The following is a 13196-nucleotide window of genomic DNA, read 5'->3' as shown; positions in this document are numbered from 1 at the left end:
AAATAGAAAAGATAAAGAGTTTATGACCTCCTTGCTGGAATCATCTGAACCACCACTGCTTTGCAGAGATGTTGTGGATGATATAGGCAAAAGGCAAAAGATTGAAACTCAAACAAAATTTGTTCAGAGTAAAAATATAAGAGAAATTGAAAAGCTTTCAAAAAGAAATCAAGAGAGGTGATTAGATGTGTCCATTAGCTTTAGGTACTAACGGACAGAAAAAAAAGAAGTGATAGAAGCATAATCCTCTTATTGGCCTGTAAATGCTTTGGCTTCCTCTTCTATGGCAGTTACTGAATAAACACGACATGCTAAGAATAATTCTAAATTCTAAACACGCATGTAGTGTTCCAGACAGTGATTGTTTTAAGTCTATCTTGAGAGTCTTTAATACTCTCTCGGACACCATAAAGTAAGAATTAACAAGGACAGCCTGACAGTAACAGGAACCCTATTGTTTTCCTGAAAAAAATGCATCCTTGCTATGTTGCCAAATGTATTGAAATCTGAAATTTCTTGCAATTCAGTTGAGGAAATACCTTTAAAAATAAATTATTCCAAGACAGCAAGTTAAGCAGATACAGCCTTATTACAGAAGTGTAACTCGATTCACTTATTTTATTTTATGCAGCTTTACATCTGTGTGATTTAACATGCTGTTGTTTTATTTTTCATTAAGTACTTTCTAGGTTTTAATGTTATTAACTTCTTAATTTGCAGTTTTCTAAGACATCATTGTTCACATCCCTAGGTTGAAGCCATACATGCAGAGCAAGACACAGTAGTCCATGAGGATGAGCTTTCAGCATCTACAAATGAACTCCCAGGAGCATTTGAATGCAGTGATAGCCTCAGTTTGGATATGACAGAGACTGAAGAGAAAGTTGACAGGCTGGAACAATTTGCTCTTGCCAGGTACTTGTAAATGCTGCTATTTCTAAGAGGATTTTCTAAAAATCCTCTTACACTGTACAACAAAGTGGTACCAAGATGTTAATTAACTTAATCATTTGGGTACTGGAAAGGTAAGCATAAAATTATCAATATAATTATCACACAACTACAGAAAGAACAAGGTTTTTCTTGTAGGAGAAACAAGATACAAATTGTGCATACACCTATGCAGTTAGTCATTTTATACATGATATATTTCATTTAAAGAGAAAAATACTTTTTAAAGTTTTGCAGTAACAGAAATACTGCTTAGTTAACTGTTCAACAGATCATCCGTGCATTCATTGCTTATGGATCATAAGGAGTTTACGATATTGTCAGAAATCCTCCAGATGATATTGGATGGACCCTAGCAAATGCTGCACAAAGACATCAAGATTTTTCCATGCTGTGTGCAGGTCCTTCAGACTTTGAATGCTGAGCTAGACGGCAGTCAGTATCTATTTATGAAGAGTAAAGCAGTAGGAAGGCATAAAAAGGCCTTCTGTCTCTGCAGTGGTTTTTTCAGAATCAACTCCTGTTCTTGGGAGCTGCAGGAGTGTTTCTCCCTCACAAAGGCTAATACACAGGAGCACGTAGCTTAGTACCCTTTTAAAAAAGAGTCAACCTGTTTAATTCTCCATGAAGTACAAGAATGTTGTTCCATGTTAAGAATGCATTTTGTTTGTGGAGTTAAACCAAACATGTCAGAGTGTATACTGTTGTATACACAAAGATATTCTTTTCCAAGCTTTTGCTGTACATTAACGTAAGCAAGTTTTCTCAGAATAAGTGTTTTCCTCCTAAGTTCTATCTTCCTGTGAAATATCAGCCTTTCTTTTCCAAACCATTCTATGATAAAAAAATGTAGGTACTTCAAGGTGAAGTAATATAGATTTGAATGCTCTGAAGATAGGGAATCTGATTTGGAGATTTTACTTCATTGTGGCTGAAGTCTTGCCAGTATTCAAAAGTAATTTGGAAGATCATGAGTGTTTTTAGAAAGATGCTGTAACTGCTCGTGGGATTTAACCTCTCTCTCTTACAGTGTATTTTATCTGCCACCTCCTTGCGCTTCTGCTTTCATCACGGTTTATTTTCTTTTCTCCTTTAGTTTTGGAGATGTTGATCGAAATGCCTCCCCTCCTCCCTCACCATTTTTTTCTGCCATCCTTGCTGCATTTCAGCCAGCAGCATGTGATGATGCAGAAGAAGCCTGGCGTAGTCACATCAACCAGCTCATGTGTGATTCTGATGGTTCCTGTGCAGTTTATACATTTCATGTGTTCTCTTCCCTGTTTAAGGTGAGAAAACAAGAGACAAATTAAAAATGTGTAGATTGTGCATGGCTACTGGGACAGCTTTTGGCAGTAGTAGTAACGAACTAACAGGGATAGTTTTTCAGGTTTTTCAAGTGCGATTATTATACCAGATTTTCATGTAGAACTGTCTTCTATAGTCATAAAAATAATACAAAAATAAAAATCTCATACTTGAAGGCTTGAAAATAACACTAAAAAAAATGTGGATCTACTCTAAAGGGTATTTTCTTCCATGCTTTACAAATTGCTAGAAATAGCCTTTTACCTCAAAGGACTGTTAAACTGTTGTAATTTGACAATGCCCACTGTAAATGTCAGCGATATTAAATATTCTGTAGCTAATCATTTGCATAGAAATATCTAGCTGCCATTGTGTAACATGAACTCCAGAAAATGAGTCTAAAAACTATAAATAGATCTCCATTCTAAAACTGTGTATGTACAAAGACAAGCATCATGCAGACAGATTAGAAAAAAGGGGTAAAATATATGATCTGTTCTAAGGAACCACTATCTAGTTTGTATGTAATTAGTTCTTAAGCTTTTTTTTATGGTTTCTCCTGCTTTATAAGAGGCAGCAGTATACACAGCAGCCAGGTAATTTCATGCAGAATTAAATTACATGTGGTCTCAGAGTATGCTATTGTTTTTAGCAACTGTTTTAGCAATGGGTACTCTGCTAATAAATACACCATCTTGAGATCTTTTAATGTATTGAAACTGTCCTTACAAAAAAGAAACATCAAAACTTAGGACTCTCTTCTCCATCCTATTTCCTCTGGAGTTAGTTTTATGTCTTTTAGCTGTGCACTGTGCTCTCCTTTAAAAATTACACCACTGTAAATAGAGGTACCTAAAAAGATAAGCATTCATTTAAGCAGTAATAAATGACTGTTTGAAAAAAATCTCAATGCTTACTTAAGTGCATGATGGGTCAGCTTTGAAAATTAGAACTGTGGTTCTTCATAATGTTTATTTCAGCTTTTTCCTTTACGTCAGTCTTAGGGGTTAGTAGCCCTGTTCAAGTGTTTTGAGAGCTGTCCTTTTTCTCTTCCTTGAAGGGGTGAAAAGGAACTGTTGTGCACTGCTGAAAATTAAAACAATATATAATAGCATGTAATGCAAAACCTGAAATTACTTCTGAAGTGCCTGTTTAACTCCAAAACCTGGCACACAGTGCATTACCTGTTCTGTTTCTCCTATTTTCAAAAGATAACCTACTAATTTTTTTCAGCTGATACTGGATAAGAAAGATTTTTCAGTAACAGTAGAATATGGATAATAGTAAATAAAAAAACTTAAGGTGTTGAGAGTATCAAGATACCAGGATTTTCTAAATGGGGTAACAGATACATTTTTACTTTTCAAAAATAGCTGTTATTTTCCCAGATTTTTTTTCATAAGATCCCAACTTGTCTGGAATTACATTGTGTTGGCACCATTAAACTTTGCTACTCATCCATGATCTTAAAAGATTTTTGACCCTCAACACCAGGAAGTTTCGGAAATAGGCCCAATATGTGCAAGGCTTGGAATGCAGAGTACTGCCAAAATATTTAACCGTGAAACAAAATCCTTATTTGGAGCGTTTGTCAACTAAATACTTGGTGAAGCAAAGGAAGTGTGTTTTCCACGGTACCTACGTTTTGGTCTTTATCAAGTCAGTGGTAACTTGGATGTTTGCCCACAACACACTAAGCTTGTTTAAAATTCCTGAAACTACTGAAGTACTTTTTCTGTAAACTGGTCGTATTCTCAGAGATCTCTGGATAATCCTTTCAGGTCTCAGCTCTAAACTGCCTCTTTGATTTCTGTCAAATCCAATGTCTTTCAGAAAACCATGCAGTTCCAAAACAAGCAGATTTATGAGCCAGCCAGCAAGTAGTTTGCCCAGTTGAGCCTTTTTGTTAATAAAAATCTTCTTCCCAGAAGAAAAAATATCAGATTAAGAGGAAAAATTTCTGAGGATGTTTTCTTACTACTCACATTCACATGAAACACAGCGACAAAATGCAAGCATATGCCTATGATGACAATATGATGATGTTGTCGTTATTACTCCTGATAGTCTTATTTATTAAAATGTATGTACCTCATTCAGGCCTTGCTCAAAAGATTTCAGTCACTGTAATCTGTACCCAAAGGGACATAGCTGAGATAACTTGTTATAGAACTGATAGTCTATTTAATTGCAAAATAAATATAATTACTGAAGTAATATATATATGTTTAGTTTCTAAATGCTTTCATTAGCAGTTTTAATACTTCACAACTTTTCTGTTTAAGTCTGTTACATTCTTAGCTATAGATCGATGCTTTCAAGATTATATGAAAAGGAATGCAGTAAAGGAATATCTTGTCTGGCTACTTAACACTATCAGCTGTTGATGAAGCTGAAATGTTTTGAGAAAGTTATGTTTGTGAAATAAAGTGAGATTGTTTAAAGTCATTCATAGAGTGCTGGAAGAAAACTGAGGAGTTTGTAGTCTTTATCTTGCTAGGGGTTGCAACTTTCACCTTGGTCAAATGTTTTTTTAAGCTTCTTTGTATGAACTATTCTCAACTTGTACGCTAAGATGAAGCCTCACAACATCTTTAGGCAATGTTGTTCATTCTTCTTCCTATTCCTTGAAAACTCCTCTTCCTCTGTTTTACGTCTATGATTTCTTGCTCTACCTGCTGTGATACGTTATTTTCTTTGTAGTTCCTGCTTATAGGTGAGGACCATTGTCATGACTTCACCTATACCAATCTTGTCTTATTTAACTTCAGTTCTTAACTTCAACCATCACCATAAGTCATATTTTCTAAACTTCTAGATGTTGCTATGGGCTTTCTTCAGTAAGTCTGTGTATTCCTCGAAAAGCAAGAGCAGGTTCGTTACTTTGGCCTAAGTTCTTACCAGCAATAACGAGAATTGGATTAGATGTTCTGTAGAAGCTATTCCTGTGTAAAATCTTGTATCTCTCTGATAATTGCTTTACTGTAGGATACAGTTAATTCATTTTTTGCTTGTAAGCCAATCTAATAGGCAGATCTTCTTCTACAGAGCTTTGCCCTCCTGCCTACTCTTCATCGTGAATGTGCACTGTGATTGTTTCTGAGTACAGCCTTGTCCTTTGTTTCCCTGCACTATTTTACCAGTCTGCCAAGATCAATGTGAATTATAATCCTAGCTCCCAAATTGCTTTCAGACCCCACAGTTCAACCATCTCTGCATTTAATAAGCATGTTGCTTGTTCCATTATTCAGTGTTTTCATTAATGATTTGGGTAGTGCCGAGACAGATCCCAGTGGAATCCTACTCGATTTATCTTTTGAATTGGACAGTGAACTGTATATAATTAACTTCTGAGTATGGTTTTACATACCTGGTTACCTATAGACCCATTTTTTCTACCTAAGACAGTAAATACATTAATATAGAACATATCAATTGTTTCTCCTAATAGAATGTTTAATCTCTTTGTGGAAGCTAACTTGTTTGATATGATTTGTTCTGAACAAATCTGTACAGCCTGTTATTCATTTCTTATGTGTTCCTGCATTTCCCTGAACTTAGTGATTAATTCCTTTGCTCTTGTTTTTTTGAGATAAACACTTCCCTGATGTTTTTTTAATAACATTCCTTATTCTGTGAGTTCTGAAAGATAGATATGGCTTCTGGATTCCTTTATCCAGTATTATTATTATCATAGCATGAATTTCCCTAATCTGCAATGATATAAAAATATCTGTTCTCATATTAATTTTTTTTCTGATGTATCACTGATGCTCTGTCCTATCTATATGCAAATGTTCTTTCTGGTAGTAGTAAGGCAAAAAAGGGCATTAAACTCATCAGTCTTTTCAGTAACTTCTGTTAGCAGACTCCTGACTCCCAGACTCCTTGGTCTTTTTCTTAATTATCTGTAAAATTCTTTCTTGACATTCTTGCTAGTTTATTTGACATCTCCCCCTCTGATTATGACGATGTCATGCTATTTTTGGTTCCTGAGTTAGTAACTGGTCATAGTTTTGCATTATGTTCTTCTTAGCATGAGTATTTGTTTGAGTGAAGTATTTGCGAGTTAGCCAAATGTATGTCTCAAGTTATTTTCTATCTTTCAGTGCTATAGAATGAATTTCTGGTTTTTATGAGTAAAGGAATGGGCAACTCTTTATTCTGTTCCCAGCGTAGTTCTTTCCCATGGCTCCTTCTGGAAAATTCTCAAAGCACATAAGTCATTTGCATTATTTCTATGATCTGTGTCCTTCACTGTCACAGAATCATAAGGACAGTTACTCTTCCCCAGGAAGGGGTTATGGCACTTAAACAGATTACCCAAAGGAGTGGTGGAAGCTCTTACATTGGAGCTTTCACATCTCACCTAGACAAAAGCATGGCTGACTAGATGTAGTTGTGTTGGCAACAGTCCCACTAAATGTTCTCCAGAGGTCCCTTCCAATCAGTAGCTCCAGGACTCTGGTCCATGATGCTGCTTATTAAATTTCCTTCCAATTCTATGTTCTCAGCTAGCTCTTCTCTGTTGGTTAGGATCAAATCTAGATCTCTTTCCTTTGGCAGGAGAGATGTCAGTAGGTTTTACTAACAGTTGGACTTAATCTTTCTTCTCAGAGGATACCTAAGTAGTAAATGCACAGCTGTCACCAAACACTGATTGAGATGATCTGATAGTTGCTCATAGAAATAATTATTTACCTGTTTTTGTGGTAATTAATAAATGCCCCTTTTGTCAACCACAGACTCAAGTGCAGCAGAGAATCCGAGCTCTGTGCTAAGTGATCTGTGTAGAGCTTTGTTGATGTGTTGAAGATGGTAGAAAAATACAGTGAGACAAACAGCAGATCTTGAGTGTGAACAGGACTGGTTCAGATGCTTTAGAGAGAAGTTCTTAAGTTGCACTGTAGAGAAAGTTTTTCTTTAACTATTTTAGAAATAATTTATGGTGCATACCCTACTTGTAATGTGATGGTTATTATAAATTTTTTAAAGAGTCACCCAATCCACTGGTGTCTGTTATCCATAAATACTGAACTGAGCTCGCTTGATTTTAGGTACTTGGCATCTGGACCCCAGAATAGAAGGACTAAAGGCCATTTGTATGTCTGTCACACAAAGAGGTGTTTGGGAAGCACTTTTCTCCACTGAGGAATGCTTACAGTAATTCAGGTCCTAGCTTACATTCCTCAGAGAAGTACCTACAGTTATATTGGGTAAAATATAAAAATGTTGTATATTTTTATTTTAAAAAACATTTTCACCTTATTCTCACTAGCTGAGCAGTTGGCCTTAGTGAAATATACATTAGCAATGAAACCTGTTCTGTATTTATCAATACAATTGTTTCATGTCCTGTGAAACTAAATATTTTTGTTACTCACTTAATATATTAGCTGCTGAAAAGGAAGTGTCAGCATTAGAATGCTTCTGATGGTTCTGGAGGACTGGGCTGTTTAAGGACTCAAAATGACAAAAACTGAAAAGAAACCTTTTGAGAAGAATAATTCCCGGATGCAATGCAGTATTTCTGGAGTCCTCCCAAACAACAGCAAACTTTTAGTAAGAAACCTTTTCCCCCAGGGGAAAGCAAAAGTTCTTTTCTGCTTTTCCGTGCCGTTGTTTGGCGTTAGGATGTCCATTATATTGTCTGATTAACCCCTTGACATGGAATACTAACAAAACAATGCCCGGAATGGACAGAAAAAGTAATGTGCTGATCAACTCTGTTAACCCTGTACTGACAAGAAAACGAACTAAATGTGGGTAAAAGACTTTATATAGATTGAATCATGTTTACAAGAAAATATTTCAGCAGTAGATGATTACTGACTCCACAGCTAGTTTCACAGCTGCACAGCTGTGCACTCTCTCCAGCATAATAATTACTGTTTTGTATCCATGCGCAAACAATTGAGTTCTGCGCAGGAAGGTGACCTCTGTTACACATTGTTGTGTGACACACACACTTCAAAAAAAAAGGCATGCAATTTTCTTTATAGAAGAACTTGAGTAAAGAATATGATAAAGTATATTTTGCTTTACAGAATATTCAGAAAAGATTCTGCTTCCTAACCTGCGATGCAGCTAGCTACTTGGGAGACAACCTGCGAGGAATAGGCTCCAAGTTTGTGAGGTCTTCTCAGATGTTAACATCGTGCTCAGAATGTCCTACTCTTTTTGTAGATGCAGAAACAGTGAGTATATTCTTTTCAAATATCATATGCTGCATGGCAGTGTTATTTCCCTGTCTGTTTCATGTAAAGGCAATTCCTGTACGGATATGTCAAGAGAGTACTCACCTCCCATCTGTAATTTTTCTTTTTTCTCTTGTTCTTAAGCAAATTTCCATTAACTTCTCGTATTCTTTTACTAGGTAAGTACTGGCAGATGGGTGATACAACATGTTGAGCCTCTGTGCCAGAAAGCAGTATAAAAGAGGTGTCCGCTGGGTTTGTTTGGCCACACAAATGGCAAAGGAAGAGCTGTTTTTTACATAGTTCACCATGGCTTCATATGAGATATTAAAAAGATCGTAAGAAATATACATTGGTCACTCCGAAAGTTATTCCTCCTGTTTATTTCCATGGAAACCACAATAGATACCAAGAATACAGTAATGCTATTTGATAGAGCAAGTTCTCAGCTTCCAAATACTATTTTACAACATAGTCACCACCATTAGCTATGCATTTTCACCAGTGATGAACAAGAGTCTGCATGCCACACTCATAAAAATCTGCACCACTGGAGGTGACCACTGTTTATACTTGCTGTGATGGCATTATTGCTTGGAAAATGTTACCCACACAATCCAACTTTATCCATGCTAACATCCACTGTTTGATCTCCATAAACATTCAGCAAGTCTCAGTGAATGTCAGTGGGTGCCCATTTTCTCCTCATGGAGGAATTCAGCCTTTGCTTCAGATGCACTTCCATGTCAGATGCCATTCTGTCAGACTGTCTCTGTACTACCATCTGTCACACAGCATCAGAACGTGATAGAATATTGGTGAGAAGGTTCAACTGCAACTGCCATACCACCAACATCTGCTTCTGATGTCATGGGCCAACATCATAAAACAGGAGGCACTACATTCAGAGCAGCCCTTGTATATTAGTAATTGAGGTGACCCTTCTCATTGTTTTCATTCTGGCCCGAGTTTGTCCAAAAGCTTCAGGAAAATGTGACCTCACACGGGAGCATTACTTCTGAAATGTAATCTTAGGCCTGATTTTGGCCAGCTTCTGTGACCACAAAGCACTGTGCTTTACATTGTTAGAGAGCCGTAGAGATTAACCAGCTGAGCTTTGTGCAGTGTTTTTGGTCTAGGGAAAAAGTCCTTTCTGAAGCTGTTAAACACAAAGCACAACTTCACGTCCAAATTATCGTAGGTGCACCTGTTGCCAGTAGGCTCTCAATATACTATTCTATTTGTCTGTTTTTTCCTAAACATAAAATCAAGTAATTTTCATTATTGGTGTATATAAACCTAGGTATTATTTTGCAAGATATTTTCTCTGCTGTATTTCCTATTCTGATAGTATTTTTATGCTTTTATAGTGATGTTTGCTCGCCTTTTTCATTTCATTTCTCCAGCTTCTTTCTTGTGGCCTTCTTGAAAAACTGAAGTTCAGTGTCCTAGAACTGCAGGAATACCTGGACACGTACAACAACAGAAAAGAAGCAACTCTCTCGGTATGCTGGATTGTGCTTTGTGCTATTGTTCTTGTTTTTCTATGTGTATATTGACACTATGTCAGGAGACTGCAGGTAGTGTCTAATTGTTGTGGATGCCCCGTCCCTGGAGGCGTTCAAGGCCAGATTGGATGGGGCCCTGGGCAGCCTGGTCTAGTATTAAATGGGGAGGTTGGTGGCCCTGCATATGGCAGGGGGGTTGGAGATTCATGATCCTTGAGATCCCTTCCAACCCAGGCCATTCTGTGATTCTGTGTTTTACATTCAATAAAAAAGTGTATTTCAGATACTGGATTCATTTCATGTTTCTTCCTGAATATATGAACCAGAACTTAAAATGTATTAAGTCCTTTAATTTTAGAAACATCAGCATGTTTAATATTCCTAATCTTTCCTTTCTCCCAGCTAGTAAATAATTCTTTCTTTTTCTTGTTTTACGCAATTCAAATATTAATACTACTAATAGAATGTAAAATTGCAGTTGTTAAAATTGTACTCAAAGCAAATAGTCTGTGTGAATAAAAATCAAAATTGCAAAATTTTGTTTATGTGCTATGTAACTAAAATACTGTTACCTTTATGCAAATCAAGTTAAGGGCTTTATTCATATGTTCTTTTAATTTGTTTCTGAAAACAGTGGCTTGCAAACTGCAAAGCAACATTTGCTGGGGGCTCACGAGATGGAGTTATTACCTGCCAACCGGGGGACTCAGAAGAGAAGGTAATGAGTGAGAAGGATTATTTCACTCCTCTGAAGTGACATGTGATATATCTTGTTCTTGGATCCACAAGGTCATGGTGCTTCCCCCTTCTCTCACTGATGGGGTTTGGCATAGTCCAGTTTTCACACTCAAGACTCAGAGGAATTGTTGTTGCCTTGGCCAAAGGAAATGACAAGTTTTCAGAGGCAATACTTATGCCTTCCTATTCTAGACAAGGAAGCAGAGTTAACCCTGCTTGGGTTGTGTGTGCAATCCATTTCAGAGAAGTCATTTTCCCACAGCACACTCTGTGTCTCTGAAAATCAGTCCTGATGTACGGTGCTTCCATATTACTCCCATTTTGTCTACACCTGTTACACTCAGCCTGCAAAACAGAAAGACTTGCCTGGTTGAAATCCACTTACATTAGCAGTTATGAAATAATGACTGTAAAATGACCGGTTAAATTATTTATGCTTTAGGAAAGTATTTATAGCAAAGGCAAAATAGCTCTTCTGTCACTTCTAGACACAAGTTTTACACACAAGTGTGTGTGTGTATATATCCATATATATATTTAGCATATTAATTCCAGTTAAGAAATCAGTCATTTCAGAAATCAGCATGATCCAGTGGCATGCCTGTGATCTGACATACTACCTATAAGAAACAGATGATGTCTTTGTGGTGTAGAATGAGTTGGGAACTGTTATTTTGTGGGTTTTATTTCTTTTTTGGAGGAAAAGGAATGAGGACATTGAAAAGGGAGACGGGTGAAGAGAATTAGCCAAAGTCAAGAAACAGCAAGAGCATGTAGAAAAAAATGACATCTCCTGTTTACATGTATTATAGCTTATAACAGGTTTTAATGACATTTTCAGAACTCTTTTTTTTTTTAAAGACATTGTCATGTTGGTTTTGATTCTTTGTCTTCTCCAATTCATTTTCTTGTCTTCTGTTTTTATTTTAACCTCTCATTCCATCTCTATGTATTTTATCTTCCAGTTTGACCTGTTGCATTGGTTCCTTGGTTTGGTTTGGTTTTGTGCCATTGCTCAATAATCCCAAATCCTTGCCATCCCTGCATTTTAGCTTCCTTGATTTTATTAGCAAATATAATTTGCTAATAAATCCTCTGGCTATTGTCAAAGGTGGTGGGAAAATTGTTCAGTCTTTCCCCATCTGGCACTGGCACCAGCAAAAGTTGCACACGCCTTCCTATGCATTTAAAGAAGACGCTGTCTCTTCTGTAATTCTTTCGGTGTGCCAGGATGTCACGAGTGAGCTATTCTCACATCTACAAAAGAGGGGCCTCGAACTTGTGCTACTGCCTCTCCTGCCAAGTAGATCGGGGGAGGGAGGTTAAGTATACGTGGAGAGGCACAACAATTGGACTGTCTGTGCATGGTCTCTGCCCACTGGTGCATAACACTCTGAACAGTGGCTTCAAGTAGAAGGGTTATGTATGTTGCTGTATGCAATTTGTTTATACTCTTCATCCCTATTTTGGTAACCCAAAAAATGGGATGGAGGATCAGACATCTTGCTGATCATCTGCTTACTTTCTTTTTTGAAAAAGTACAGCAGAGAGAATGCTGAGGAGAAGGAATAAAGTATGAACTGAGCTCGCATAAGTGGTCTGAGCACTTCTAAAAGTTAATAAATATGTTCCATTTGCTTGTTTATTTTTTTTTAATTAGGTGTTCTTTTTCTCAGATTTAATTGTGAAACCAGAGTCAGTATTCTTACTGCTTATCAAGCAGACTGAAAAAAGGGTTTCTTACTCCTGCAAGAATCCTTGATCTATCCCAGCAATGTTCTTTCAGCCCAAAATACATTATTCCTTGGAAGCTGACAGGATGGTAGGTCTTTGATCAATAGACATATTTGTTTCTTCCCCTTCTCAACTCACTTGTCAATTGAAAACAGCTCTTCTCAAGGGAACTTTCTCATATATAATAATTCATTCTGTTTATTCAACAAAAGAGTAATGGGAAAATGAGTTCAGGGAAACTGGAGAAATGTCTATAGAAAGGGAATAGGATAAGTGATTTTCAGATTGACAGATATTTTTTTTTCATGCCTTTCCTTTCCTGTTCTCCCTTAGCTTGGATGGCCTAAGAATCTACCAACTGCAGGAAAAAAACATCTGTCTTACAGTGGTAGCCATTAGGGAACCCATCTGAACTCTTAGATTTAATGATGGTTTGACTAAGGCCTGAAATCCTGCTTAAAACATATAAAATTGCCTAGCTAAATACAAATAGCTAAACATAAAACCAGGCTACTTCTGAAAAGATTCAGAAATAATTGCAAGGAAAAAAAGCAATACCTTGTTCTATGGAGTGCAGAAATCTAGGATTCTCAGAACCCCCCACTTTGTAAAAAGCTTGAGGTGAAGATAATCCAACATGCAGAAAAGACAGACATAAGACCAGATTCAGTGTTGCCATCAGGGTTGCATCAAACTGGCTTAAGTGGGTTATTGTGCACAATTCACTTGGCACTGGTTTCCCTAATCAGATCTTAGTTAAAAG

The 13196-nt window shown here is 36.9% G+C and overlaps 1 protein-coding gene across 1 annotated transcript in view; it reads left to right on the top strand.

Annotated features, from left to right (window-relative positions):
- FRY (FRY microtubule binding protein) overlaps window positions 1–13196 on the top strand; it is a 129224-nt gene that overhangs the window by 106136 nt on the left and 9892 nt on the right. The window contains exons 53-57 of the mRNA XM_010728931.3: window positions 752–915; window positions 2048–2237; window positions 8304–8453; window positions 9860–9958; window positions 10596–10679. Coding sequence (XP_010727233.2) covers window positions 752–915; window positions 2048–2237; window positions 8304–8453; window positions 9860–9958; window positions 10596–10679 — 687 coding nt within the window. The remainder of the gene's footprint in view (window positions 1–751; window positions 916–2047; window positions 2238–8303; window positions 8454–9859; window positions 9959–10595; window positions 10680–13196) is intronic.

The sequence above is a fragment of the Meleagris gallopavo genome, chromosome 1 (genome assembly GCF_000146605.3).
Source record: "Meleagris gallopavo isolate NT-WF06-2002-E0010 breed Aviagen turkey brand Nicholas breeding stock chromosome 1, Turkey_5.1, whole genome shotgun sequence".
Taxonomy (NCBI): Eukaryota; Metazoa; Chordata; class Aves; order Galliformes; family Phasianidae; genus Meleagris; species Meleagris gallopavo.
Note: the sequence above shows the minus strand (reverse complement) of the source record. Positions and strands in the feature narration are given on the sequence as shown.